At 47.9% G+C, this 26,255-nt stretch overlaps 1 protein-coding gene across 1 annotated transcript; it reads right to left on the reverse strand.

Moving 5' to 3' along the window:
* Positions 1-13,509: 13,509 nt before the first annotated feature.
* LOC142722915 (histone H3-like centromeric protein A) lies at positions 13,510-16,098 on the reverse strand. Its single transcript, XM_075848905.1, has 4 exons — positions 16,026-16,098; positions 14,582-14,718; positions 14,436-14,513; positions 13,510-14,131 (listed from the first exon to the last, which is right to left on the reverse strand). Exons 1-4 carry the CDS (start codon positions 16,096-16,098, stop codon positions 14,000-14,002), a joined length of 420 nt encoding a protein of 139 aa, XP_075705020.1. The 3' UTR covers positions 13,510-13,999.
* Positions 16,099-26,255: the final 10,157 nt, after the last annotated feature.

Raw genomic sequence — 26,255 nt, forward strand, 5'->3', positions numbered from 1 at the left:
GTCTTCTCCACACTGAGTGCTCACCCTGTGTCCGCTGCCTCCTCTCCTATCAATCTCCATGCCTCCCTCTGTATATTTCTTGTCCTCAAGGTTACGCCTGTCTCTACATATACACCCAGCATCTCCTAAGGCCCCATCTACACGAACGTGCTTTTGCGGCCGCAATTCCCCCGAAAATCCACGGGAGAATTGCGGCCCCATTCATTTTTCTGGGGCAATGCACACGACCGTAGTTTTTACGGTCTGTGCATGGCCCGGGAGCCCGCACCGCAGAAAGAACGGACCTGTCTTATTACGGCTGTCTTCTGCGATCCGGGCTCATTGAAAATAATGGCCGCGGCCATGTGCATGTCCCGCAATTTGCGGGCGGCTCGTGGCTGACAGTCCGCAGCCGGCCGACCCGAAATTCACGGCCGTGCACATGGCTACGGTCGTGTGCATGAGGCCTAAGTCTTCAGCTTCACTATGGTCCCTCTGCTGCTGCCGGCCCTCGTCGTCCTCTTCTTTCTATACTTAAGATGTTCCCACTCCAAGTGTCGCCTGTCAGGACTCGACCAGAACCAGCGCCCTCCGCGTCCCGCACCACTGCCCTTCATCGGGAATCTGATGGATCTGGGGCGCAGTGATCTTCCTCGACATTTCATGCGCCTGGCCCAGAAATACGGCCCCATCTATCGTCTCAGCTTCTGGGGTCAAGGTATGTGAGGGTCCGGGGTTTTTTTGTGGTATTTTATTACTAAAACTGCTTTACTTCCAAAACTAGAAATAATAAAAATGACACTGGCACTAAAAAGTGACGACCAGTCCGCCAAGCATTAGATGTGGTCACTTCTTTAAGGCGACTTGCACCGAGACCAGCACCCATTCTGCTGGAACAATGTAAATTGACGATTCACATGGTCATTACGAAGGACTCCTATGGTCAGCCATACAGCAGGCAATAGGTGGCTCATGAGCCACTGGTTGGGAACCCCCGCTGTAGCCTGTGACTTACGGGTAAAATGGTTTACAGCGGGTCTAGAAAATCTTTATTGGCACAACAAGGCAATGTGTTATGCGGCCCGAAAAAATACCCAAAATAGGCCGTGTGAACATACCCTTATAGCTCTTTAATATGTAGCTGCCTCTTTTTCAAAGGACCAAAAGGTAATTGGACAATTATCTCAATAGGCTATTTAATGGGCTGCATGGGCTATTCCCTCGTTATTCCATCACCAATTAAGCAGGTAAAGGGTCTGGAGTTGATTCCAGGTGTGGGATTTGCATTTGGAAGCTGTTGCTGTGAACCCACAACATGAGGTGAAAGGAGCTCTCAATGCAAGTGAAACCGACCATCGCTAGGCTGAAAAAAAATGAAGAAATCCATCAGAGAGAAGCACAAATGTCAGGAGTGGCCAAATCAACAGTTTGGTATATTGTTAAAAAAAAAAAGAAAAAAAAAGAGCGCACTGGTCATCTCAGGAACTCCAAAAGGCCTGGACGTCCACGTAAAACAAGAGTGGTGGATGATCGCAGAATCCTTTCCATGGTGAAGAAAACCCCTTCACAACATCTACCCAAGTGACGAACCCTCTCCTGGAAGTAGGTGGATCAGTATCTAAGTCCACCATAAAGAGAAGACTTCATGAGAGCAAATACAGAGGGTTCACAAGGTGAAAACCATTAATCAGCCTCAGAAAGGCCAGATTAGACTTTACCAAACAACAAGTAAAGAAGCCGCCCAGTTCTGGAACAGCATGAAACTAAGATCAACCTGCACCAGAATGATGGGAGGAAGAAAGTATGGAGAAGGCTCGGAACGGCTCATGATCCAAAGCACACCACATCCTGTGTAACACATGTATAGCATGTGTAGCAATGTGGTGGCATGGCGGGGGCAGTGTGGTGGCATGGGCATGCATGGCTGCCTGGCACTGGGTCACTAGTGTTTGTTGATGATGTGACTGAAGACAGAAGCGGCTGGATGAATTCTGAAGTGTTCAGGGATTTACTTTCTGCTCAGATTCAACCACATGCAGCAGGTGATTGGACGTTGCTTCACAGGACAGATGGACAATGACCCAAAACATTCTGCGAAAGCAACCCAGGAGTATATAAGGCAAAAAAGTGGAATATTCTGCAATGACCGAGTCACCAGATCTCAACGCGCTCGAGCTGCATTTCTTTAGCTTAAAGGGAATGTGTCGCTAGAAAAATGTTTTTTTTTAGTTAAACTGTTAGTATATAAATGATTAAACATTGTTCTAATTTTTTAAAATTTTTTCACAAGTCAGGAAATATTATAAATTAGATTCTAATTTATAACATTTCCATGTGCTGGTCACTAGAGGGAGCAATTCCCAAAATTGCAGCATTGGCATGTGGTAAAGCAACCTCATTGCTTTATGCTGCAAAATTGGAGAAGACACACTCGCTTTAGCGTCCTCAAACAATCCCCCCTCCTTTATCCTGGCTAGTGCCAGGAGAAAGGAGGGGGTTGAATGTTCAAACCTCCTACACTGTGTGTCGCCATTTTTTGAGCGAATGTACAGTGTAGGAGGATTAGATACAGTGGTAAATACAGTATAACCCGAACATACACAAACATAACTTACCTGCTCCTGCCGCCGCCGCTCCATCCGCTCCTAGTCCTTGCTTCTGAACATATGGACGGAAGCCGCGACCGGAAGTAGTCATCTTACTGTCCGGCCGCGACTTCCGGTCCACATGAAAATGGCGCCGGATGTCGCTCGGCCGAAGACCTTCCTTTTGGACTGTGTGGGAGCGGCGCATGTGCCGTTCCCACACAGACGGCGTACGCTATAGTGAATGGAACGGCTCCCGTTCGCATTCTCTATGGGGATGTATGTGCCGTATTCCATCTCTGTATGTGTCGTTAATCGACACATACAGAGATGAAAATAAAATGGCAGTCCACATAGTGAAGTGAAGTAAAAGTAATAGTAATAAAAAAGTACAACACAAAAACACAAATAAATAAAATTTATTTTAATAACATACTAAAAGCAATAACATATAAAAAAAATACAATTTGCGCGACACCTTCCCTTTAAAGATTAAAGGTTCTCTTTAATCTGTGTCAATATTGCAGGATGCGATCAGGTGGCCCTGTAAATATAGGAGGTGTCCATTTGCAATAGAAATGAATGGATGAGTATTTTTATCTGCAATTATGGTCCGTAAAGGAGTGTGAGGTGTGTGCCAATATACAGAGCTTTACTAGCCTATTCTGCTGCCTTAAAGGGAATGTGTCGCGAATTAAACCTTTTTTTTTTTAAGTGTTTTTACTTATTGCTATTATATTTTTTAAGTTTTTTGCTTTATTTTTTTTTTCTTCCATATGGTGGAAAGTATTAAGAATTAAATAATAATTTGACATGTTTTCCTATGTTGGCCACCAGGGGGAGAACTTCCCAGAATTACAGCAAGGTGAATAAGGCAAAGTAACCTGACTCACAGCTGCCGTAAATGTGGGAGGGAATCTCACCCCCCCTCCCACAAGCCAGGAAAAGGTGTCTTCAAATTGCTAAGCAGTGTCCGGCAGCCATTTTGGGTGTGATTCTGCATCTGGCAGAAGTTATAGGAAACACCAAAAGGCTAAGTGTATGTTCACACGCTTACTAAACAAAGGGAAAACCGCTCCTGATTTTCAGCCATTTTTTTATCTAACTCACGTTTTTACGGCCGTTTTTGGAGCTGTTTTTCTATAAAGTCAATTAAAAACGGCTCCAAAAACGTCCCAAGAAGTGATGTACACTTCATTTTGGCGGGCGTCTTTTTACGTGCCGGTTTTGGAAAACGACCACGTAAAAAACGCCCTGTCGGAACAGAACGCCGTATCTCCCATTGAAATCAATGGGCAGACGCTTGCAGGCGTCCTGCTTCCGATTTTTCAGCTGAAAACACTGCGTGTGAACATACCCTTAGAATGATGAAAGTGAAGAGAATGACTTTTCAGTTGACCGGTTCACACGCCGTGTATTTTTTGCACATTTTACGTGCCAAAAAGCACATTAAAAAAAATGCTTGATTACACTTGATTTTGCACAACTAGAGATTTATCGTTCGGGGGTCTGGGAAAGCTGGGTGACCACCATTACCCCCTCCTACTGGAGTGTGTTTGGGGATGTGACTAATGAACCTTTCACACTCCAGTAGGAGGGGTAATGGTGGTCACCCAGCTTTCCCAGACCCCTGAACGATAAATCTCTCTAGTTGTGCTGAGACTGAGAGGTTCATTAGTCACATTCCCAAACAGTCTCAGCACAACTAGAGAGATTTATCGTTCAGGGGTCTGGGAAAGCTGGGTGACCACCATTACCCCTCCTACTGGAGTGTGAGAGGTTCATTAGTCACATCCCCAAACAGTCTCAGCACAACTAGAGAGATTTATCGTTCAGGGCTTTCCCAGTACAGTTGCATCATGTGTGCTTCATACAAGGGGGGGGGGGGGCCCGTCGGGGGTCACGAGAGCGGGGGTCTGTGAGATAGAGAGTGGGACAGACAGAGACACACACCTTACCTGCAGTACAGCTGGTCTTCAGTATGGCGCCTGCTAACTCCCTGCAAACAGCTGCTCTGCTGTGTGACTCTGACATGCGTCTGCGCAGTACAGAGACAGAGAGCAGAGTCAATGGAACGGCTCCCGTTCATTGACTCCTATGCCCTGTAGCTGCCGTATTCCATCTCTGTATGCGTCGTTAATCGACACATACAGAGATAAAAAAAAAATGGCAGCCCCAATAGAGTAAAAGAAAGAAAAAAAAGAAAAAGTACAACACAAATAAATAAAATTTATTTTAATGACATACTAAAAGCAATATTATATAGAAAAAAATAATTTTGTGATCATCCTACCATATATCCAACTTTACAGGTGTTTAGAAAGGTGCGGAGTAGAGAAGGAATATCACAACAGTTATCACCCCTCACTCCGGTTTTGGGTAACCCGGAATTTGGCCCAGGTGTAAAGGATCTGCCAGGCACAGCTTCGGGGTTAACTTCCAGAGGTAATCAGTCTTCACCTGAGTCTATCTCTCTGAGACTGACTCCAGCTTCCACCACTCAGGCTGGCAGGCTTAGGAGTGGGAGTGGGAGTGGGTTCAGGGGGCCCAATGGTTCTCTAAGTTTTATCTACGGGGGGCGTATAACCTTATCCGCATCAAAGAGGGGGATGAGTGGAAGACTGCGTTTAACACGCCCGAAGGTCATTTCGAATACCTCGTCATGCCCTTTGGGTTGTGTAATGCGCCGGCGGTCTTCCAGAATTTCATAAATGAGATTTTGAGAGATTACCTGGGGATATTTCTTGTAGTGTACCTTGTTGACATACTGGTGTTTTCCAAGGACTGGCCCTCCCACATTGAGCATGTCAGGAAGGTGCTCCAGGTCCTTCGGGAAAACAAACTGTTTGCAAAAACCGAAAAATGTGTGTTTGGGGTACAGGAGATACCATTTTTGGGTCAAATCCTCACTCCTCATGAATTCCGCATGGACCCCGCCAAGGTTCAGGCTGTGGCGCAATGGGTCCAACCTGCCTCCCTGAAGGCGTTACAGTGTTTTTTGGGGTTCGCTAATTATTACAGGAGATTCATTGCTAACTTCTCGGTCATCGCTAAGCCTCTTACGGACCTCACTCGCAAAGGTGCTGATCTCCTCCACTGGTCTCCAGAGGCTGTCCAGGCTTTTGAGGTCCTTAAGAAGTGCTTTATCTCGGCCCCGGTGCTGGTTCAGCCCAACCAAATGGAGCCATTTATCGTGGAAGTTGACGCATCCGAGGTGGGAGTGGGTGCTGTCTTGTCCCAGGGTACCAGGTCCCTCACCCATCTCCGCCCCTGTGCCTACTTCTCCAGGAAGTTTTCGCCCACTGAGAGTAACTATGATATTGGCAACCGCGAACTCTTAGCCATTAAATGGGCATTTGAAGAGTGGCGCCACTTCCTGGAGGGGGCTAGGCACCAGGTAACGGTCCTTACCGACCACAAGAATCTGGTTTTCCTAGAATCTGCCCGGAGGCTAAACCCGAGACAAGCTCGATGGGCGCTATTTTTTACCAGATTCAACTTTTTGGTTACCTATAGGGCTGGGTCTAAAAATATTAAGGCCGATGCACTGTCGCGTAGCTTCATGGCCAGCCCTCCTTCGGAGGAAGATCCTGCTTGTATTTTGCCTCCCGGTATAATCATTTCTTCTATTGATTCTGATTTAGTCTCTGAAATTGCAGCTGATCAAGGTTCAGCTCCCGGGAACCTTCCTGAGGACAAGCTGTTTGTTCCCCTGCAATACCGCCTAAGGGTACTTAGGGAAAATCATGACTCCGCACTATCTGGTCATCCAGGCATCCTGGGCACCAAACACCTCATTGCCAGAAACTATTGGTGGCCTGGGTTGCCTAAAGACGTTAAGGCCTACATCGCCGCTTGTGAGGTTTGTGCTAGGTCCAAGACTCCCAGGTCCCGACCAGCGGGCTTACTACGTTCGTTGCCCATTCCCCAGATACCTTGGACACATATCTCCATGGATTTTATCACCGATTTGCCTCCATCCCAAGGCAAGTCGGTGGTGTGGGTGGTAGTAGACCGCTTCAGTAAGATGTGCCACTTTGTGCCCCTCAAGAAACTACCCAACGCCAAGTCGTTAGCTACCTTGTTTGTCAAACACATCCTGCGTCTCCATGGGGTCCCTGTAAATATTGTTTCGGACAGAGGGGTACAATTTGTTTCTTTGTTTTGGAGAGCCTTCTGTAAGAAGTTGGAGATTGATCTGTCCTTCTCCTCTGCTTTCCATCCTGAAACCAATGGCCAAACTGAGAGGACTAATCAATCTCTAGAACAATATTTAAGGTGTTTTATCTCTGACTGTCAATATGATTGGGTCTCATTCATTCCCCTCGCTGAATTTTCCCTTAATAACCGGGTCAGTAACTCGTCAGGGGTCTCCCCCTTTTTCTGTAATTTTGGGTTTAATCCACGGTTCTCCTCAGTTTCACCTGGTAGTTCCAACAATCCCGAGGTAGAGGTCGTTCATCGGGAACTGTGCACAGTCTGGGCCCAGGTTCAGAAGAACCTAGAGGCGTCCCAGAGCGTACAAAAAACTCAGGCTGATAGAAAACGTTCTGCTAACCCCTTGTTTATGGTCGGGGATCTGGTGTGGTTATCATCTAGGAACTTGCGTCTTAAGGTCCCGTCCAAGAAGTTTGCTCCCCGGTTTATTGGGCCGTATAAGGTCATTGAAGTCCTCAATCCTGTCTCCTTCCGGCTGGAGTTACCCCCATCTTTTCGTATACACGACGTGTTTCATGCCTCCCTCCTTAAACGCTGCTCCCCGTCCTTAGCTCCCTCGAGGAAACCTCCTGTTCCCGTTCTCACCCCTGAGGGGGTGGAATTCGAGGTGGCCAAGATTGTGGACAGCAAGATGGTCCAAGGCTCCCTCCAGTACCTGGTCCATTGGAGAGGATACGGGCCTGAGGAGAGGACTTGGGTACCCGCCCGGGATGTTCACGCTGGGGTATTGGTCAGGAAGTTCCACCTTCGTTTCCCCAGTAAACCAGGTCCACTTAGAAAGGGTCCGGTGGCCCCTCATAAAAGGGGGTGGGGGGTACTGTAAAGGATCTGCCAGGCACAGCTTCGGGGTTAACTTCCAGAGGTAATCAGTCTTCTCCTGAGTCTATCTCTCTGAGACTGACTCCAGCTTCCACCACTCAGGCTGGCAGGCTTAGGAGTGGGAGAGCCTATCGCAGCCTGGCCAGACTCAGCTAGCTCCCGCCCTCTGTCTATTTATACCTGCCTTTCCTGTTCCTCCTTGCTTGTGATTCTTTCCGTGTGGTTTCCTGGCCCAGCTACAGCTCCAAACAATTTGATCCTGCTCCATTCTGACCCTGGCTTTCTGACGACTCATCTGCTCTGCGTTTTGTACCTCGTGCTCTCCTGGTTTGACTTGGCTCGTTCACCACTCTGTTGCTCACGGTGTTGCCGTGGGCAACTGCCCCTTTCCCTTTGCTTTATATTCCCTTGTATGTTTGTCTTGTGCACTTACTGAGCGTAGGGACCGCCGCCCAGTTGTACCCCGTCGCCTAGGGCGGGTCGTTGCAAGTAGGCAGGGACAGAGTGGCGGGTAGATTAGGGCTCACTTGTCCGTTTCCCTACCCCTATCATTACACCAGGTCTGTCAGATCAGACCTTTAAGATATGGGTACAGCAGGGGCATTTTAGATTAAGTCATTTTTATAGGGGCAATGCATGGCTGCGTGCAGGGTCGCCATCAGGAATTTCAGGGCCCCCTACAGCTAAGTTTTCTGGGCCCCCCTACCGTGGCACCGCCTGTTAACGGTACTCCGTCCAGCACTATATCATGCTACCCAGGGCCGCCTTCAGGGGGGGTATTATGGGTACTGATGTGAGAGGTCCGGCCAAACCTAATTGAAAGGGGGGCCCGGCAACTGCCGCGACTTGCCTTTGGTAGAAAAAAAACAGGCCCCTGCAATGGGGCCCGTTTTTTTCACCAAAAGAATGTCGTGAGCTGCGGGCCCCCCTTTCAATTAGGTTTGGCCGGGTCTCTCACATCAGTACCCATAATACCCCTCCCTGATGGCGGCCCTGGGTAGCATGGGGGTCGTCATGGGGGCCGTCAAACACTGCCGCCCATGCGAACGATCGCGCGCACACGCAAACTCCCGCGCATGCGCACCTGCAACCGCCTGGAACCGCGCACCGAATTTTGAGGCAGATTTTTACCTGCCCACACTATCTTGCCGCGTTTTTTGCCCGTGGCGATTGAGGACAGCAGACAAAAAACGTAGGGAAAAATGCATTTTCTGCCTCCCATTGATTTCGATGGGAGGTCAGAGGCGGAACCGCGGCAATAAAGGACGTGCTGCTTTTTCTTTTTTCCGCGACTGGCTCCCATTGATTTCAGATTAAATCAATGGGAGGCGGTTTTGGAAGTTGTTTGGTGCTGATTCTGACGCAGTGTCCGAGTCAATATCTAGGCCCAAAAACTCTGAACTGTGCCTTATTGTTAGGGCTTATTCAGACGAACGTGTAATACATCCGTGCAACGTGCGTGATTTTCACGCGCCTCGCACGGACCTATCTAACTCTACGGGGCCGTGCAGACTGTCAGTGAGTTTCATGCAGCGTGTGTCCGTGTGTCCGCTGCGTAAAACTCACGACATGTCCTATATTTGTGCATTGTTCGCGCATCACGCACCCATTGAAGTCAATGGGTGCGTGAAAATCACGCCCAGCACTTCCGCAGCAGTATAAACTATGACTGAAAACAGAAAAGAACCACGTGCTACAAACATACAAACAGAGTGTCATAATGATGGCGGCTGCGCGAAAATCACGCAGCCACGCATCATACGCTGCTGCCACACGGAGCTGTTATGGACCTTTTGCATGCGCAAAATGCCACGTTTTTGCGCACGAAAAAGCAGACGCTCGTGTAAATCCGGCCTTAGGGTAGGAACACACTAGGCATGAACAATGCGGATTTTATGCAACACATTTTATTGTGGAAAATCCGCAGCGTATTACAGTCGCAGCAGAGTGGATGAGGTTTGAACAAATCTCATCCACACGCTGCAAAAATAATGGACCTGCAGTGCGGCTTTTGGCTTTTTAAGCCGCAGCATGTCAATTTATTCTGTGGAATCGCCGCTCCTCTGTTGCGGAAATGCTGCGGTTCTGCCGCAAAAATCACACATGAGAAAAAAAAAGGCACTTTTTTAAATTTATAAAAAAGTTTAGACTTGCCCCGGCCGTAGTCCTGGTGACACGATCCTCTATTCTTAGCGCAGCCCGGCCTCCTGTCATGACGTTTCATCCCATGTGACTGCTGCAGCGGTCACATGGTCTACAGCGTCATCCCAGGAGGCGGGGCTACGTTCAGAAGAGAGAGATGCGTCACCAGGACTAGTCTAAACTTTTTTTTCCCTGCAGGATTCCCGCAGCGGACAAGCCTCACGAAACCTGCGCCACTATTTGGTGCGGTTTTGCTGTCGGAATTCCCTGCGGCTACCGGGGCGGATAACATGTGTAGTTTTACTCAGCATATCCGCCTAGTGTGTTCCTACCCTTATGATGTCGCTCCTGGAGCTGCTGCCGGTCTCTAAATAGGCAGTTGGTCCAGTAGAATTTGTAATTCTTTTTTTTTGTGAACCAGCTTAAAAAAATACAAAACTTTTGTGTTAGGGCCTGTTCACATCACCGTTCGCTTCCGTTCCGGGGTTCCGTCTGAGGTTTCCGTCGTGTGAACCCCGCAACGGAAAGTGAAAGTGACAGCACAGCTTCCGTCACCCTTAGCGCAGTCGACTACGCTATTGATTCCGTCCGAAAACCTGCCGGAACGGTGACGAACGGAAACCATTAGCGATGTTTCCGTCACCATTGATCTCAATGTTTCCACAATAAAATGTGTTGCATAAAATCCGCAGTGTTCATGCCTAGTGTGTTCCTACCCTAAGGCCGGATTCACACAAGCGTGTGCTTTTTGCACGCGCAAAAAACGTGGCATTTTGCGAATGCAAAAGGTCCATAACAGCTCCGTGTGTCAGCAGCGTATGATGCGCGGCTGCGTGAGTTTTGCGCAGCCGCCATCATTATGACACTCTGTTTGTATGTTTGTAGCACGTGGTGCTTTTCTGTTTTCATTCATAGTTTATACTGCTGTGGAAGTGCTGGGTGTGATTTTCATGCTCCCATTGACTTCAATGGGTGCGTGATGCGCCAACCACGCACAAATATAGGACATGTCGTGAGTTTTACGCAGCGGACACACGCTGCGTGAAAATCACTGACGGTCTGCACGGCCCCATAGACTAACATAGGTCCGTGCGAGGCGCGTGAAAATCACGCACGTTGCACAGACGTATTACACGTTCGTCTGAATAAGCCCTAACAATAAGGCCCAGTTCACAGAGTTTTTGGGCCTTGATATTGACTCGGACACTGCGTCAGAATCAGCACCAAAAAACTTCCAAAACCGCCTCCCATTGATTTAATCTGAAATCAATGGGAGCCAGTCGCGGAAAAAAGAAAAAGCAGCAAGTCCTTTCTTGCCGTGGTTCCGCCTCTGACCTCCCATCGAAATCAATGGGAGGCAGAAAATTCATTTTTCGCTGCGTTTTTTGTTTGCTGTCCTCAATCGCCGCGGGCAAAAAACGCGGCAAGATAGTGTGGGCAAGTCAAAATCTGCCTCAAAATTCTTTAAGGAATTTTGAGGCAGATTTTTTTTTGCCTGCAAAATACTGTGTGAACAGGGCCATACATAAACAGCACTTTGAGATAATTTACTCACCGTGTCAGAAGAGCTGCTCCCACTCCAGTCCTCTTCCGGCGATGTCTTCCAGGCGAGGTCTTCGGTCCAGACGTCCAGTCCTTCACCTCCAGCCAGGCTCCAGGTAAGTTTTGTCCATGTGTGACCGTGGCTGCGCGAACTTCGTTCGCGGGTGCGCGCACCGGCGGTCTCGAGTGCGGCCGTTCGTGGGTGCGCGCTCGTGACTGCGCATGCGCGGGAGTTTCCTTGTGCGCGCGATCGGTCGCGCGCGGGCGGTTTGACGGCCCCCCCATGGGGAGGGGGCCCGCAGCAGCTCACGACATTCTTTTGGTGAAAAAAACGGGCCCCATTGCAAGGGCCCGTTTTTTCCTACCAAAAGAATGTCGCGGCAGTTGCCCGGCCACCCTTTCAGTTAGGTTTGGCCGGGCCCCTCACACCAGTACCCCTAATACCCCCCTGATGGCGGCCCTGGCTGCGTGGAGAAGAGCGTTCCCAGCCAGAGGGTCTCCCGGACGCGTCCCAATGGCAGGCGTTACAATTGACTCATTACTTGTCAAGACTACCTACACCGGCTTCCTATGACCGAGCTCTATCTTCCTTTGAAACTATGTGTTCTCAAACGGGGCATGTGAGACGGGCCCTGTCCAGTCTTTACTGCGTGCTGCTCACTCCTGCTGAGGATTTCATCCCACCATATATTACGAAATGGGAAAGAGATCTTCAGATTACTCTAACACAAGAGCAAAAAGAAAAGATCATGCTCCTCACACATAAGGCGTCTATTAGTAACGCCTATCAGGAAACCAGTTTTAAAATACTATTCCGTTGGTACAGAGTCCCACATGTGCTACATAAAATGTTCCCGGATGTTTCTCCTTTATGTTGGCGATGCGGCAGAGAAGAGGGAACGCTTTTACATATATTCTGGAGCTGTGAGAACCTTCGCACCTATTGGTCAGAGGTTCAAGATATCATTCTGGAGATCACAGGAATCTCGCTGGGAGATGATCCGGCATGGATTTTGCTGCACCACCACGATATACCTGTGGGGCGCTACAGGAAGATGTTAGTGAGACATTTGCTGAACGCAGCTAAGGCTTGTATTCTCGGGGGGTTGGAGATCCTCTGAGCCTCCTGTGACTAGACAATGGCTGGAGCGCAATCACGAAATTCGGAGAATGGAGGAGTTGCTCCATTCCGCACCCGAACGAGCAACACAGTTTCAGAAAACCTGCTTCTATTGGTTTGACTTCTGCAAGTCGGGCAGATACAAGAGGGCCATGGGTGAACTGATTAGTGGAGAACCAGGGAGCTCTTGAGTTCTCTCTGGTCTGTGATGTGCTGTGGGGGGGGGGGGAGAGTGAGGGGAGAACATCTCCCCTTCTCCCTCTTAAGATTTTCCCTATACCCCCCCCCCTTCCTTTTGTCCTTCTACCCTTCGTTTACTTCCCTATTTGAATCAATCGTTACTAAGAATTGACTGGGATGTGGGTGATGGAGGGGCGGATGAGGGTGTAATGCTGGTATTCCTGTCTTGCTATACTAATGCTTGTAGTGTATTGATGGTACTATGTTGGGAGGACTTTGATTGCATATTTACTTATTGTTGTTGAAATATAGGTTGAAATGATCGGCCCTCATGGGCTTTTTCTGTACCCATGTCACCCCCTTTTCTTTTTCTGTATCCCCATTTCTTTTCTTGAAAATAAAAAATTTGAAATATAAAAAACAAAAAAAACAAAAGGAGGAAACCCAGCGTCTGGTGATGTCCATGGGTTCCAGACTTCAGGCCATCATTGCCTGCAAAGGATTCTCTACAAAGTATTAAAAAAAACATTTATGGTAATGTTAATTTGTCCAATCACTTTTGATCACCTGAAATGAGGAGGTTGTGTAGAAAAATGGTGGCAATTCCTAAACTTTTCACAGGAGATTTTTGTTTAACCCCTTGAAATAAACCTGAAAGTTTCAACTTCAATTGCATCTCAGTTGTTTCATTTCAAATCCAATGTGGTGGCAGCAAAACCCAAATCATGAAGATTGTGTCACTGCCCAAATAATTCTGGACCCAACCCACACACCCACCCACACAGCAAACACTCTGAACAAGCATAGCTGCAGTGTAAAGAATGGGGGTGGGACAGAGCAAGAGTATTGAACTACAGCGAAGCTGGAGTCATTGATCATATCCAAGCCCTTATGAAGATTAGTCTAAAATGATGAAGATCAAAGTTATAATATACATTTTTTTTTTATTTGAAAAAATTAACAAATCTTCACAGAATAAAAACAGGAAGCGGATCATAAACTCAGCAGAACAATTAGAAGGTCGGCCAGATCAGGTTTCATTAGCGGTTGTGTCCAGCGTCTTTGTTAGCGGTTTTGTCCAGCAGTGCCGCCTTGTGGTCATTTTCTGTGCTACATCCTGGACCCCTATAACCCATTACATAGCTGGACAGAAAAACGACTGCACTACCACCCTGCAAACTGCAGTGGCAGCCATATTGGTTGTAACAACTTTCCCATGAACAGATAAAACAAAGAAAAAACCTCCACTGTAACCAGTGTCAGGAGGGGGCGCTAAAGCCGGTTTACTCTTCCAAACTGGATCTTTTATGCAATGGTAAAACTTGTATTTCCCAATAGATTTTCTCCATTAATATAAAACTATTTACACGTGATCATTCTTCATCAAATCTTGAGAGATAAAACGGCAGCGTTATCACAGTTCATACGGGATGCCTCGGATTCTCCGTGCGAGCTGCATGTCCTTCACAAAGAGAGTGCCCCTATTGGCCTGGTGACTGAAGAGGTAAGAATCTTCAAAGAGACTCACGAGGAAGTCCTCAGCTGACTGTGGATACAGAAGAGCATTAGTCCCTCTTAAAGTGACAGCACTCCCGGTATAATTTACTACACAGCTCGAAGGACTGATCAGATTTCACTTTTATGAGCTGTTAGCTAGAGTGATGGTGGGGGGGGGGGGGTCTGGCCTCTGGAACTCCCACAATGCATCACAACCCCTATGCAAATGTCCCGCTAGGGCATATGGATGTGTTAGAGGGGGCGGGGGCTGAGTAGTGAACCACTGCAAAGAGCAGCTCCCTCTCTGGTTGACCCATGCGTTACATGGACAGTGCATTGTATGAGATACTGACCTCTTGTAGCGCCATAAGTGCGGTGCTTTGCCAGTAGTAAAACACGCCGCGGGAATACTTCAGGCAGATCTCTCTCACCTGCAAGAATAAAAGGGGAATATCACCGACAATAAAGAGGAGCAGCCGCAGAGGACACATCCACTCACCAGGCGGAAAAACGGGGTTTTCTGAATGAGCAGATTGGTTGATTTTTGGTACTTTCTTATTTCCATCAGCGCACGGGCTCCTGGGCGGTAGCGTCTTCTTCGTTGCGTGCTCGGTCTGTGACTTGTTTCCCCTCTACCTGTAAGAAAGAAATCCATAATCACAGCTGAAAATGAATCTCCCGCTACATGGAAATTCACTGTCTGGCCGGGGTCACACGTAGGGTAAACACGGCGGATTTTCTGCAACGGATTTCATTGCGGAAACTCCACAGCGTAATACAGAAGCAGAAGAGTGGAGGAGATTCAAACAAATCTCATCCAGACGCAGCGGAAAAAAACCGCCAAACTTACCCAGATCTCTCTGCTCCTGCGTTCAACCCGGCCTCCAGGGATGATGTCTCATCCCATATGACTGCTGCAGAACATCAGAGGGACACGTCACCATGGCTACGGGTAAGTATGGGTTTTTTTTGGTTTTTTTCTACCTTCTATGGACATTCCAGCCGAAAAACTGCAGTTTTTCAGCCAGAATTACCTCCGGAGCCCAGGGCCAATACGCTGTGTACTTTTACGCCGCGTATCTGCCCTGTGTGAACATGGCCTATTACCTTAATGTCCCCCAAGGAACATCAGGTAAACAGATTTAAAACAGAACATGCTACCTGCAGCCACCACTAGAGGGAGCTCATTGTATATGGTTGTACATTGAACTTGGTAACAAAACAGTATGCAGTGAGCTCCCTCTAGTGGTGGCTGCAGGGAGACAAAATTATACCATGTAACTGTCTACGCAGGAGATTTAGAGCTCCGTTTCAGAAAACTGTGCTCACACTGCTGTAAAACTACATTAAGAAATTAATCAGCACAGAATGTTGGACCTAAAAAGGATATAAATGTGGACGTTCAAATTTTAGATACTTTTCTATGACTGATAATTTGGGGTCCATCAAGTCCCATTGATACCTGATTAAAGGGGTTGTACCACGAAAATAATTTTTCACCTATCCACAAGATAGGTGATAAATGCCGGATCGCTGCGGGTTGTTAACAAGAGTGCGGGTCCCAGAGTGGTGGTCACTCAAGTCATTCTCTATGGCAGTGGTCCCCAACCTATTTTGCACCGAGGACCGGTTTGATGCAAGAACATTTTTGCGGGGACTGGCGGGGGGGGGGGGGGGGGGGTGGGTGGAGAGGTTAGGGTCAGTTCACACATTGCGTAAATACGGCGTATACCTGTATTATAATGCGGAAAAATCGGCAGCATAATACAGTAGCAGCAAAGTGGATGAGATAAAACACGTCTCATCCACACGCTGCATAAACGGAGTAGAAAAAAGGCTCAGAAATTGACGTCACAACATCGCGCCTGCCTGCGCGGAGCCGCTCACGGCAGAGTGCATAATTGGGCAAAGAGCAGTCAAACTTGACTATTTCCGTCGATCACATAGGGAATGAATAGAGCGGTCGGACTGCAGGTTGGAAATTCTTAGATCCCTCATTTCATAATATATCTTCATGGGTGTGAGCTGTGTTCTCAGATTCCCTTCCCAGGGCCATATAGTAACGTGCTTCCTGCAACCACCACTAGGGGGAGACAATTGTGCACATGCATACAGCTCCTGTTGTGCCTATACAAATCAGTCCTCAGTTTGCTCCCCCTAGTGGCGGCCTTGTGCTACAGAAATTTCTGTATGTAACAGATTTTTACCTGCATAGAAACGAACCCTCTAAGATATAAAGCTGAGAAACGGATTACAATCTAGTATTACACGACCCGAGGTTATCTGGAATTCATTTTTAAAATAAAATATATAATGAGAGTGATAAGATGATCAAGGTGCAACTTTCTCTTACTTGGCGGAGATTGAGGAGGAGCTGCAGGTTTCTTCTGCGGCTGCGCCGACTTCCTGCGGGACGAGCTTTTCTGGGGTGGTTTCATGATGATGTAAAACGCTGCTGAGAGACATACAATCAGTTAAGCAGATAAGAGACGGTGACAATTCAGCAGAATCACAGGTGACGTAGGATAAACGGAGCGGTTTTATACTGACTGATGCCACCAATGCAAGTGACAAGAAAGTGATGACATTGACGGTGAAGATATGAGATTGCCGGATGTCAGTAATTAACGCACGCTGCATCAATGAATACAATAGATCCTCGTGGCATCAATTACCAGAACAGCGACATCAATGATCTATTTAATAATGCGGCAACAGAAGAGCTACCCGCAGCAGATCCCGCAAGCAATGGGCAGATGTTTGCAGACGTAATGGAGCCGTCTTTTCAGGCGTGATTCGAGGCGTAAAACGCCTGAAAATAGGTCGTGTGCACAGAACCTTACAGAGAATCCGTAATCCAGACAAAGGTGGGAAATTTAAAACTGGAGCAAAGGAAAAGTGGAGCAGTCGTCATGGAAATGAAAGGCCGCAGCTGGAGGACGATGAGCTGCAACAATGCAGTACAAATATACAGAAATAAAACATCTAATAATCCATATGATCTCTAGACACGCAGCAGCGAAAATGTACCGTCAGCCCCCCACTCACAGTAATGACCGTCAGCCCCCCACTCCCAGTAATGACGTCAGCCCCCCACTCCCAGTAATGACCGTCAGCCCCCCACTCCCAGTAATGACCGTCAGCCCCCCACTCCCAGTAATGACGTCAGCCCCCCACTCCCAGTAATGACCGTCAGCCCCCCACTCCCAGTAATGACCGTCAGCCCCCCACTCCCAGTAATGACCGTCAGCCCCCCACTCCCAGTAATGACCGTCAGCCCCCCACTCCCAGTAATGACCGTCAGCCCCCCACTCACAGTAATGACCGTCAGCCCCCCCACTCCAAGTAATGACCGTCAGCCCCCCCACTCCCAGTAATGACCGTCAGCCCCCCCACTCCCAGTAATGACCGTCAGCCCCCCCACTCCCAGTAATGACCGTCAGCCCCCCACTCCCAGTAATGACCGTCAGCCCCCCCACTCCCAGTAATGACCGTCAGCCCCCCACTCCCAGTAATGACCGTCAGCCCCCCACTCCCAGTAATGACCGTCAGCCCCCCACTCACAGTAATGACCGTCAGCCCCCCACTCACATTATAATGACCCCTCAGTAAAGCCACCATCAGCCTCCGTCCCCCCAGTAAAATGACCATCAGCCCCCTCCAGTAAAGCCACCATCAGCCTCAGTCCCCCCGCCCCCCGATAAAATAACCATCTGCCCCTCTAGTAAAGGGACCATCACAGACAGAAAGTGTGATTACCCCTGGGGAAGGAATAAATAAGGATGTATAAGAACAACAACTCCCAGCATGTCCAGGATGTTATGTGATATCAGAGAAAGTTTACAGGAGGAGGTATAAGAGGAGAGGACTACAACTCCCAGCATGTCCAGACTTAGTATGGGATATCAGAGGACATTACAGGGAGGAGGTATAAGAGAAGAGGACTACAACTCCCAGCATGTCCAGACTTAGTATGGGATATCAGAGGACATTACAGGGAGGAGGTATAAGAGGAGAGGACTACAACTCCCAGCATGTCCAGGACGTTATTATGGGATATCAGAGGACATTACAGGGAGAAGGTAGAAGAGGACTACAACTCCCAGCATGTCCAGGACGTTATTATGGGATATCAGAGGACATTACAGGGAGGAGGTAGAAGAGGAGAGGACTACAACTCCCAGCATGTCCAGGACGTTATTATGGGATATCAGAGGACATTACAGGGAGGAGGTAGAAGAGGAGAGGACTACAACTCCCAGCATGTCCAGGCTGTTATTATGGGATATCAGAGGACATTACAGGGAGGAGGTATAAGAGGAGAGAACTACAACTACCCACATTCCCCTGGCTCCATTTCTCACACAACTGCTAAGAAAGTAAAGAAAACCCACTTACCCTGCCCAGTGTTAATGGCTCCTCTCCCTCCGTCAGGCTTCTAGTGGGAAGCTGTGGGCGGTGCTTGTAACAGACGTCCGCGCGTCACGTCTGCTACAACGTCGGGGGCGGAGCTTGTAGCAAAAAAAATAAAAAAAATGTAAAAAAAAATTGTGTTTTTTTTTTTTTGCCGTGGTTGAGCCGCGGCACCCCTGAACAGCTCTCGGCACCCCGGTTGGGAACCACTGGTATAGATTATATAATAGCCCCAAAATATAAAAGCCAAGAAAAACCAAAAGGCTCCCGCACTGCGTTCTTCCATGTTATGTATCGCCCCCTTGTGGCTAATAGAAGAAGTACACCAAATGTTCAAACCATCGCTAAAGCCAACAAAACTATATCCTGATGTTTGATCTCCCACAATCTATAATAATTATAATACACGATCACCGCGCGGCCTCAATGACGTCATCAAGACCTCGGCTGTAAAGAAAAGCCTGTTTATACCCCTGGGTTCCAGGATGGGTCTATTTTAGGCTCGATGGGTTTCTATCAAGTTCTATAGAAAATGCTTAGAAACGTTGTGATATAAAAAAAAAAACTTTTATTGACATTAAGACCCCTTTACCAATGCCGATAATCATACGAGCGCTTGTTTTTGATCACGGGCAGCGACGATCAGACGATAAACTGCACTCATTGGTCAGCTGATCACATCTTTTATGCGTCCCAAAAAATTCTCGTTGTCCACAGCGTACAAACAGGGGATGTGCTGCCGACAATACGTAAACTGTACGAGCACGGACCATCGTATTAACCATCGCTTATCCCTGTACAGCGTGCGTCGGCTCGTGTAAATGAGCGCCGACTCACTGGATATATCGTTGATCGTGCAAGTTCCATCTAGTGAAAAACTGTAAACAGAGAGGAGGGGGATGCAGCTGCAGTTTCTTATGCCCCACGCACGCGACCGTATTTTTCATCAGTAATTACAGCAGGGACTCTCCCATAGAAGTCTATGGGCGCTTCCGTAAATATGGGCGGCTATGGATACGCATCCGTACTCTGACCGTATTTATGCTACGCACAGCTTACATATATCCTGATGTACTCCGCCCAGCTTACATATACCCTGATGTACTCCGCACAGCTTACATATATCCTGATGTACTCCGCACAGCTTACATATACCCTGATGTACTCCGCCCAGCTTACATATACCCTGATGTACTCCGCACGGCTTACATATACCCTGATGTACTCCTCACAGCTTACATATACACTGATGTACTCCTCACAGCTTGCATATACACTGATGTACTCCACAGTTTACATATATCCTGATGTACTCCGCGCATATTACATATACCCTGATGTACTCCACAGTTTACATATATCCTGATGTACCCGCACATATTACATATACCCTGATGTACTCCACAGTTTACATATATCCTGATGTACTCCGCGCATATTACATATACCCTGATGTACTCCGCCCAGTTTACATATATCCTGATGCACTCCACCCAGCTAACATATACCCTGATGTACTCCGCACAGCTTACATATACCCTGATGTACTCCCGAGTTTACATATATCCTGATGTACTCTGCGCATATTACATATACCCTGATTTACTCCGCCCAGCTTACATATACCCTGATGTACTCCGCACAGCTTACATATACCCTGATGTACTCCGCCCAGTTTACATATATCCTGATGTACCCTGCGCATATTACATATACCCTGATGTACTCCGCCCAGCTTACATATACCCTGATGTACTCCGCACAGCTTACATATACAATGATGTACTCCGCACAGCTTACATATACCCTGATGTACTCCGCACAGCTTACATATACCCTGATGTACTCCGCCCAGCTTACATATACCCTGATGTACTCCGCCCAGCTTACATATACCCTGATGTACTCCGCACAGCTTACATATACCCTGATGTACTCCGCCCAGTTCACATATACCCTGATGTACTCCGCACAGCTTACATATACCGATGTACTCCGCACAGCTTACATATATAATGATGTACTACGCACAGCTTACATATACCCTGATGTACTCCTCACATATTACATATGCCCTGATGTACTCCGCACAGCTTACATATACCCTGATGTACTCCGCCCAGCTTACATGTACCCTGATGTACTCCGCACAGCTTACATATACCCTGATGTACTCCGCCCAGTTCACATATGCCCCCACATTATAAGCTGAAATACCACTAATACACCAAGCAAAATCTGCGCTTCAAAAGCCAAATGGTGGTCCAACTGAGCCTGGCAGTGTACCCAAACGGCAATTTATGACCACATATGGTGTATTCTGGAGAACCCGCTTAACAATTTATGGGATGTGTGTCTACGGTGGTACAAGCTGGGCACAACACATTGGGCACTGAAATGGCATATTTGTGGAAAAAAGCCATTTTCAATCTGCAACATCTATTGTTTACTCATTTTTGCAAAACACTTGTGCGGTCAAAATGCTCACTACACCCCTAGATCAATTCTTTGAGGGATCTAGTTTCCAAAATGGGGTAATTTTTCGGGGGTACCACTGTACTGGTACTATAGCTCAATGCAACATGGTGTCAAAAAACGAATCTTATAAAATCTCCACTCCAAATACTAAATGGCGCTCCTTCCCTTTAGAGCCTTGCTGTGTGTCCAAATAGCAGTTTATGACCACGTGTGGGGTATTTCCCTACTCTGAAGAAGTTGCTTTACAAATGTTACGGTGCTTTTTCTCCTTTATTTGTTGAGAAAATGAAAATTTTTTAACTAATGCTGTGTCTTATTGGAAAATAATGTCATTTTTCATTTTCACTGCCCATTTATAATAAAATATATGAGACACCTGTGGGGTGCTGAAAAAATACAAAAGTTAGAGCTCTTTGAATGCGACTATAGAAAAACGAATAAAATAGCTCGGTCATTAGGGCCTAAAATGGGATGGTGACTAAGGGGTTAACGTCAGTTAGCACAATATAAATACATTTACAGTAGCTCCCCCTAGTGGCGACTGCTGGTAGCTTTCCACTGAAGTGTAGTAACCAGGACATGAGTCTAAGGCCTCATTTATACGAGCGGAATATACGCGCGTGCGACACGCATGCTTTTCATGCGTGTCGTACGCACCTATATTAGTCTATGGGGCAGTGCAGACAATGCGTGAATTTTGCGCAGCGCGAGTGCGTTGCGTAAAACTCACGACATGTTCTATAATCGTGCGTTTTTCGCGCATCACGCACCCATTGAAGTCAATGGGTGCGTGAAAACCACGCATGCCGCACGGAAGCACTTCCGTGCGAACTGCGTGATTCGCGCAAGAGCTGTCAAAAGGATGAATGTAAACAGAAAAGCACCTGTTTACAAACATCCAAACGGAGTGTCAAATTAGAGATGAGCGCACCGAACTTCACCGGGTTCGGCCGAACTAGTTTTGACCGAACCCGGCAAAAAAATTTCCGGTACGCGACGTCAGGAGACAGTCACTGTCCATGGTGCTGAAAGAGTTAAACTGGTTCAGCACCCTGGACAGTGACTTCCGATCACAATATACATGAACGTGTAAAAAAAAAAAGAAGTTCTGACTTACCGATAACTCCCGGCTTCTTCCTCCAGTCTGACCTCCCGGGATGACAATTCAGTCCAAGTGACAGCTGCAGCCAATCACAGGCCAAGCACAGGCTGCAGCCAATCACAGGCTGCAGCGGTCACATGGACTGCCGCGTCATCCAGGGAGGTGGGGCCGGATGACAAGAGAGGGACGCGTCACCAAGGCAACGGCCGGGAGACCGGACTGGAGGAAGTAGGAAGTTCTTGGTAAGTATGAACGTCTTTTTTTTATTCACAGTTTGCTGTATATTGTGATTGGAATTCACTGTCGAGGGTGCTGAAAGAGTTACTGCCGATCAGTTAACTCTTTTAGCACCCTGGACAGTGACTGATGTCGACTAGCCTCATCTCTATGATGGCGGCTGCGCGAAAATCACGCAGCCGCGCATCATACACTGATGACACACGGAGCTGTCAAGTGCCTTTTGGCACGCAAAACGCTGCGTTTTTTAGCCTGCGCAAAACGCACACGCTCGTGTAAATGAGGCCTAAGGCTATGTTCACACAGAGTTTTTGCAGGAGTAATATCTGCCTCAAAATTCCGTTTGGAAGTTTGAGGCACATTTTCCTCTCCCTGCACGTCGATTTTTGCTGCGTTTTTCGCCCGCGGCCATTGAGCGCCGCGGGCATAATACACAGCGAAATACGCTTTCTCTGCCTCCCATTGAAGTCAATGGGAGGTCAGAGGCGTAAACGCCCAAAGATAGGGCATGTCGCTTCTTTTTCTCGCGAGGCAGTTTTACTGCTCGCGGGAAAAAGACGCCGACGCCTCCCATTGAAATCAATGGGAGGCATTATAGGGCAGTTTTTGACGAGTTTTGCGGCGCGGTTTCCGCGTAAAAAAAACTCGTCAAAAAAACTCAGTGTGAACTTAGCCTAAAATGTTCTTTACACAGGACGATTATCGGGCAGACAAGTGTTCATATAACGCTCGTTGCTGATAATTGCGCTTTGTAAAAAGGGCAGCGATCCGCAGATGAACGAGCAAACACCCAATCATCTGCTGGTCGTATCGTTTTAAAAAAGTGAAATATTATTGTTGTCGGCAGCACATCTCCCTGTGTAAACAGAAAAACGCGCTGCCGACATGATAATAATGTTTGGGGACGAGCGATCGGAGTAACGACCGCTCGCCCTCATTCATAGCTCCGTGTTATCCATAGCTCCGTGTTATCCATAGCTCCGTGTTATCCATAGCTCCGTGTTATCCATAGCTCCGTGTTATCCATAGCTCCGTGTTTTATGCATAGCTCCGTGTTATCCATAGCTCCGTGTCATCCATAGCTCCGTGTCATCCATAGCTCCGTGTCATCCATAGCTCCGTGTCATCCATAGCTCCGTGTCATCCATAGCTCCGTGTTATCCATAGCTCCGTGTCATCCATAGCTCCGTGTTATCCATAGCTCCGTGTTATCCATAGCTCCGTGTTATCCATAGCTCCGTGTCATCCATAGCTCCGTGTCATCCATAGCTCCGTGTCATCCATAGCTCCGTGTTATCCATAGCTCCGTGTCATCCATAGCTCCGTGTTATCCATAGCTCCGTGTCATCCATAGCTCCGTGTTATCCATAGCTCCGTGTCATCCATAGCTCCGTGTCATCCATAGCTCCGTGTCATCCATAGCTCCGTGTCATCCATAGCTCCGTGTCATCCATAGCTCCGTGTTATCCATAGCTCCGTGTTATCCATAGCTCCGTGTCATCCATAGCTCCGTGTCATCCATAGCTCCGTGTCATCCATAGCTCCGTGTCATCCATAGCTCCGTGTTATCCATAGCTCCGTGTTATCCATAGCTCCGTGTTATCCATAGCTCTGTGTTATCCATAGCTCCGTGTTATCCATAGCTCCGTGTCATCCATAGCTCCGTGTTATCCATAGCTCCGTGTCATCCATAGCTCCGTGTCATCCATAGCTCCGTGTCATCCATAGCTCCGTGTCATCCATAGCTCCGTGTTATCCATAGCTCCGTGTTATCCATAGCTCCGTGTTATCCATAGCTCCGTGTCATCCATAGCTCCGTGTTATCCATAGCTCCGTGTTATCCATAGCTCCGTGTTATCCATAGCTCCGTGTTATCCATAGCTCCGTGTTATCCATAGCTCCGTGTTATCCATAGCTCCGTGTCATCCATAGCTCCGTGTTATCCATAGCTCCGTGTTATCCATAGCTCCGTGTCATCCATAGCTCCGTGTCATCCATAGCTCCGTGTTATCTATAGCTCCGTGTTATCCATAGCTCCGTGTTATCCATAGCTCCGTGTTATCCATAGCTCCGTGTTATCCATAGCTCCGTGTTATCCATAGCTCCGTGTTATCCATAGCTCCGTGTTATCTATAGCTCCGTGTTATCTATAGCTCCGTGTCATCCATAGCTCCGTGTTATCCATATCTCCGTGTTATCCATAGCTCCGTGTTATCCATAGCTCCGTGTTATCCATACCTCCGTGTCATCCATAGCTCCGTGTCATCCATAGCTCCGTGTTATCCATAGCTCCGTGTTATCCATAGCTCCGTGTTATCCATAGCTCCGTGTTATCCATAGCTCCGTGTCATCCATAGCTCCGTGTCATCCATAGCTCCGTGTCATCCATAGCTCCGTGTCATCCATAGCTCCGTGTTATCCATAGCTCCGTGTTATCCATAGCTCCGTGTCATCCATAGCTCCGTGTCATCCATAGCTCCGTGTCATCCATAGCTCCGTGTCATCCATAGCTCCGTGTTATCCATAGCTCCGTGTTATCCATAGCTCCGTGTCATCCATAGCTCCGTGTCATCCATAGCTCCGTGTCATCCATAGCTCCGTGTCATCCATAGCTCCGTGTTATCCATAGCTCCGTGTTATCCATAGCTCCGTGTTATCCATAGCTCTGTGTTATCCATAGCTCCGTGTTATCCATAGCTCCGTGTCATCCATAGCTCCGTGTTATCCATAGCTCCGTGTCATCCATAGCTCCGTGTCATCCATAGCTCCGTGTCATCCATAGCTCCGTGTCATCCATAGCTCCGTGTCATCCATAGCTCCGTGTTATCCATAGCTCCGTGTTATCCATAGCTCCGTGTCATCCATAGCTCCGTGTCATCCATAGCTCCGTGTCATCCATAGCTCCGTGTCATCCATAGCTCCGTGTTATCCATAGCTCCGTGTTATCCATAGCTCCGTGTTATCCATAGCTCTGTGTTATCCATAGCTCCGTGTTATCCATAGCTCCGTGTCATCCATAGCTCCGTGTTATCCATAGCTCCGTGTCATCCATAGCTCCGTGTCATCCATAGCTCCGTGTCATCCATAGCTCCGTGTCATCCATAGCTCCGTGTTATCCATAGCTCCGTGTTATCCATAGCTCCGTGTTATCCATAGCTCCGTGTCATCCATAGCTCCGTGTTATCCATAGCTCCGTGTTATCCATAGCTCCGTGTTATCCATAGCTCCGTGTTATCCATAGCTCCGTGTTATCCATAGCTCCGTGTCATCCATAGCTCCGTGTTATCCATAGCTCCGTGTTATCCATAGCTCCGTGTCATCCATAGCTCCGTGTCATCCATAGCTCCGTGTTATCTATAGCTCCGTGTTATCCATAGCTCCGTGTTATCCATAGCTCCGTGTTATCCATAGCTCCGTGTTATCCATAGCTCCGTGTTATCCATAGCTCCGTGTTATCCATAGCTCCGTGTTATCTATAGCTCCGTGTTATCTATAGCTCCGTGTCATCCATAGCTCCGTGTTATCCATATCTCCGTGTTATCCATAGCTCCGTGTTATCCATAGCTCCGTGTTATCCATACCTCCGTGTCATCCATAGCTCCGTGTCATCCATAGCTCCGTGTTATCCATAGCTCCGTGTTATCCATAGCTCCGTGTTATCCATAGCTCCGTGTTATCCATAGCTCCGTGTCATCCATAGCTCCGTGTCATCCATAGCTCCGTGTCATCCATAGCTCCGTGTCATCCATAGCTCCGTGTTATCCATAGCTCCGTGTTATCCATAGCTCCGTGTTATCCATAGCTCCGTGTTATCCATAGCTCCGTGTCATCCATAGCTCCGTGTTATCAATAGCTCCGTGTTATCCATAGCTCCGTGTTATCCATAGCTCCGTGTCATCCATAGCTCAGTGTCATCCATAGCTCCGTGTCATCCATAGCTCCG

This window comes from Rhinoderma darwinii, unplaced genomic scaffold, assembly GCF_050947455.1.
Source record: "Rhinoderma darwinii isolate aRhiDar2 unplaced genomic scaffold, aRhiDar2.hap1 Scaffold_538, whole genome shotgun sequence".
NCBI lineage: Eukaryota > Metazoa > Chordata > Amphibia > Anura > Rhinodermatidae > Rhinoderma > Rhinoderma darwinii.